The sequence below is a fragment of the Panicum virgatum genome, chromosome 4N, assembly GCF_016808335.1.
Source record: "Panicum virgatum strain AP13 chromosome 4N, P.virgatum_v5, whole genome shotgun sequence".
NCBI classification, from domain to species: domain Eukaryota; kingdom Viridiplantae; phylum Streptophyta; class Magnoliopsida; order Poales; family Poaceae; genus Panicum; species Panicum virgatum.
In genome coordinates, this window is record NC_053148.1 from 30,511,698 (window position 1) to 30,515,153 (window position 3,456).

The 3,456-nt window shown below is 52.4% G+C and overlaps 1 protein-coding gene across 1 annotated transcript; it reads left to right on the forward strand.

The window, feature by feature from the left end:
• The first annotated feature begins 347 nt into the window (after positions 1-347).
• On the forward strand, positions 348-1,734 carry LOC120669297 (pentatricopeptide repeat-containing protein At3g46790, chloroplastic-like). Its single transcript, XM_039949073.1, has one exon. It carries the CDS (start codon positions 409-411, stop codon positions 1,732-1,734), a length of 1,326 nt encoding a protein of 441 aa, XP_039805007.1. The 5' UTR covers positions 348-408.
• Positions 1,735-3,456: the final 1,722 nt, after the last annotated feature.

Sequence of the window (3,456 nt, forward strand, 5' to 3'; positions counted from 1 at the left end):
TATTTCAGCTTTACCAATTCCTTCCAATCAGAAAGGGATGTTTGTTTCTAAAAAGAACACAGATAAACTTATTTGCAGTTTAATCAAATGTAGGCCAAATTCAAATCAATGAGTTTTCTTGGAACATTCAAATCAGTGAGCGGTTGTTGTTGATATGGTGGTAAAAAAAATTAAATTTAGGATAGGTAATTTAAAGTATCGTACTTTTATTTTATATAAATTTAAATTAAAAATATTTAAAAAAATTAAGTTGGATTGTGAACTAAGCATTGGCGTCATAATCCATTAGCAGTCCCAGTGGTTATTAAAGAGGGAGCTTGTACGAGGACTACAGGGAGTCAGGGACAGCAGGGTACTCTTGTGACTTGTCGAGCAACCATCCCCCGCCGTCAGCGCGGCCGTCGGACGATGCTGGCCTTCGTCCTCTCAAAATCAACAGCCTCGCCGTCTCTCGCCCGCCTCCACCTCCTCCTCCCCGCCTCTTCCTTCCACACGACCACCCCTCTCCACCTGGCACCCATTGGCGCACCCTCTCCACTTCCACTCCCACCTCCAGCCCAAAGCCCCTCCTTCCTTTCCCCGTATCCATCTCCTTCGCACAACCACTACGCCACCACCCTCCGATCCTGCGTCCTCTCCAGAGCCGTCCGGCCCGGCCGGCAGCTCCACGCCAGGCTTCTGGTCTCCGGCCTCGGCCTCGACCCCGCCCTTGTCATCAGGCTTGTCGACCTCTACGCCTCCTGCGGCCATGTGTCCCACGCGCGGCGCCTGTTCGACGGAATGCCTCAGCAGCGGAACGTCTTCCTGTGGAACGTCCTCATCCGCGCCTACGCGCGGGACGGGCCCCGCGAGGCGGCCATCGAGATGTACCGCGCAATGCTGGCCTACGGCGGTGTAGATCCGGACAACTTCACATACCCGCCGGTGCTCAAGGCATGTGCCGCGCTCCTGGACCTGGGCACCGGGCGGGAGGTGCACGAGCGAGTGGCATGCACGCGGTGGGTCACGGATGTGTTCGTGCGTGCAGGGCTCGTTGACATGTACGCTAAGTGTGGGTGCGTGGACGAGGCTCGTGTGGTGTTCGACGTGACCACAGTGAGGGACGCCGTGCTGTGGAACTCGATGATCGCGGCATGTGGGCAGAATGGTCAACCGGCGGAGGCACTTGCTATTTGCCGTGATATGGCGGCAGAAGGCGTTGGGCCAACGATTGCTACTCTTGTCAGCGCGATATCTGCTGCAGCTGATGCGGCAGCCCTGCCCAGAGGGAGGGAGCTGCATGGGTATGGTTGGAGGAGAGGGTTCGGGTTACAGGACAAGCTGAAGACCTCCCTTCTGGACATGTATGCCAAGAGCGGTTTGGTCAGGGTGGCACGTGTTGTTTTTGAGCAACTTGTGCACAGAGATCTTATTTCCTGGAATTCCATGATCTGTGGATATGGGATGCATGGACATGCTGATGAAGCACTTGAACTATTTAGCAAGATGAGGAGTGAAGCTCAAGTGATGCCTGACAATATCACATTTGTTGGGGTTCTATCCGCTTGTAACCACAGAGGGATGGTAAAAGAAGCAAAAGAATTGTTCGATCTGATGGTGAATGTGTATTCCATCAAGCTGACAGTGCAGCATTACACTTGCCTTGGAGAACGCCTAAGGGTATGGGCGGCCATGTGCCCGACCCTTGGGAGGAGCCCGCGCCCCACGTCATCCGCTAACCGGCCGGGCGGATGACAAGGAAGCGGGTGTCCGCTAACACCATGCACAGCGGAGCGCACGTCCTATAGGGCCTAAAAAGACATGATAGGTACGAGGGGCGTGCGCCCGCTGTACGGGAGGTCGCCGGGTCTCCCGGTTCGCAAACCACGCGATGGGGATGGACCGGACGCGACAATAAATGATGATGACGGCAGGGCCAGCAGGCCCGGAGAGGACAATGACCATGGCAAGGGCCACGACGGGTGGGCCCCCACCTCCAGGGAGTACGGCGAGGACACGGAAGGCTTCCTCCACTTCTCTCTCTCATGTACACAGCTTTCCCCCTAAACATATAAAGGGGAAAAAGTGACAGTAGATCTAGGGAGACCCGAATTCCACAACACACAGACACGCACGCAGAGAGCGCTCGTCCCTCCCGTCTGATAGAGGTCCGAGAGCAAGAACATGCACACAAACACTCAACCACCAGAGCCTTGGGACCCATCCCTCTCTGGACCGTTTGTATCCCCCTCCTACAAACTGAGTGCGAGATACGCGAGCAGTCACGAACTGGACATAGAGACATTATGCCCGAACCAATATAAACTGTGTCTTCTTGCACACCATCCGGGCCAAATGTGCAGAGCACGAGAATCACTAGCCAGTGGTAAAAACTCCGACATATAGTAACCCTATTTAGGGATTAGAACCGTGAATTCTTCTCAGGTGTAAGTCAGCAAGACATCAGACCAAGTATCAGGATGAGCACATATGCTAATATGGTGGGCATTCTCATCGTTGGTAAAGTCAAGATCGCGGTAGCCAGCATCGTGAAGGATGACCGGGAGATTTTTTGGAGAAGAGGGATGGGTGTCATGTATGAAAGTGTTAAGAAGTGCAAGAAGTCAAGACTTCATTGAAAGTATTTTGAACGAAGATGTTTGTTGACGGCGCTTAAGTACTAATTTTTGGCCGTCAATTCCTGCATAAATACATAAAAGATGAACGTCAACATGGTGGTAGGGGTTTATTACTAACCATTTCTACAAGTGTTGGTCAATATTTGTATGCAGGTTGCTTACGCTTGGGAATGAGAAGGAAGCACAACCCATAAGCAAGGTGACACGTCATCGATCCGAGGCAACACCTTCTCGATGAATCTGGTGCGTTCACAAGGATTCATGGGCCACAAAGAGCAACTAATCCAACTCAAGACAAGCCGTACACCCATAACTGACATGGGGTCCCACCAGGCAGCCTCCAAACCAAAGGGGAGGTCGGTTGGCCACCATTTTCAGGTCGGCCGACCAACCAAGTCGCCCAACCTAAAGTCAGTGCCACCAACCTCCATCTTCCACGTGGAGCTCACTCATTTGATGCCAATGTCAGTTCGGAGAGGCCTGGGCTCCATGTGGCAGCCAAAGAGGCCATGGTACCCTTCTATAAATAGTAGGGGGGCTCCAAATGAGAAAACACCACCAAAGTGTGAGCTTCACACCAAAGTGCTCACATAAGCCTTCTCTTGAGTTTAGAGTTGTCTTGCAAAGGTTAGTGGTAGAGGTACTCAGGAGGGGCGCCGGTTTGTTGGCGCTCTTCTCCAATTTGTACCTCTACGAGAGTGAGAGGTAGTTCGGGACAAGTGCTGGCTGTCGGCACTCTTCTCCTAACTTGTACCTCTACGGATGCTGCTACATTCTTCGGGTTTAAGTAAGTATTCGTGGTTCCTATCTCTAGTATTTTACTTGGTATAGTATGTGC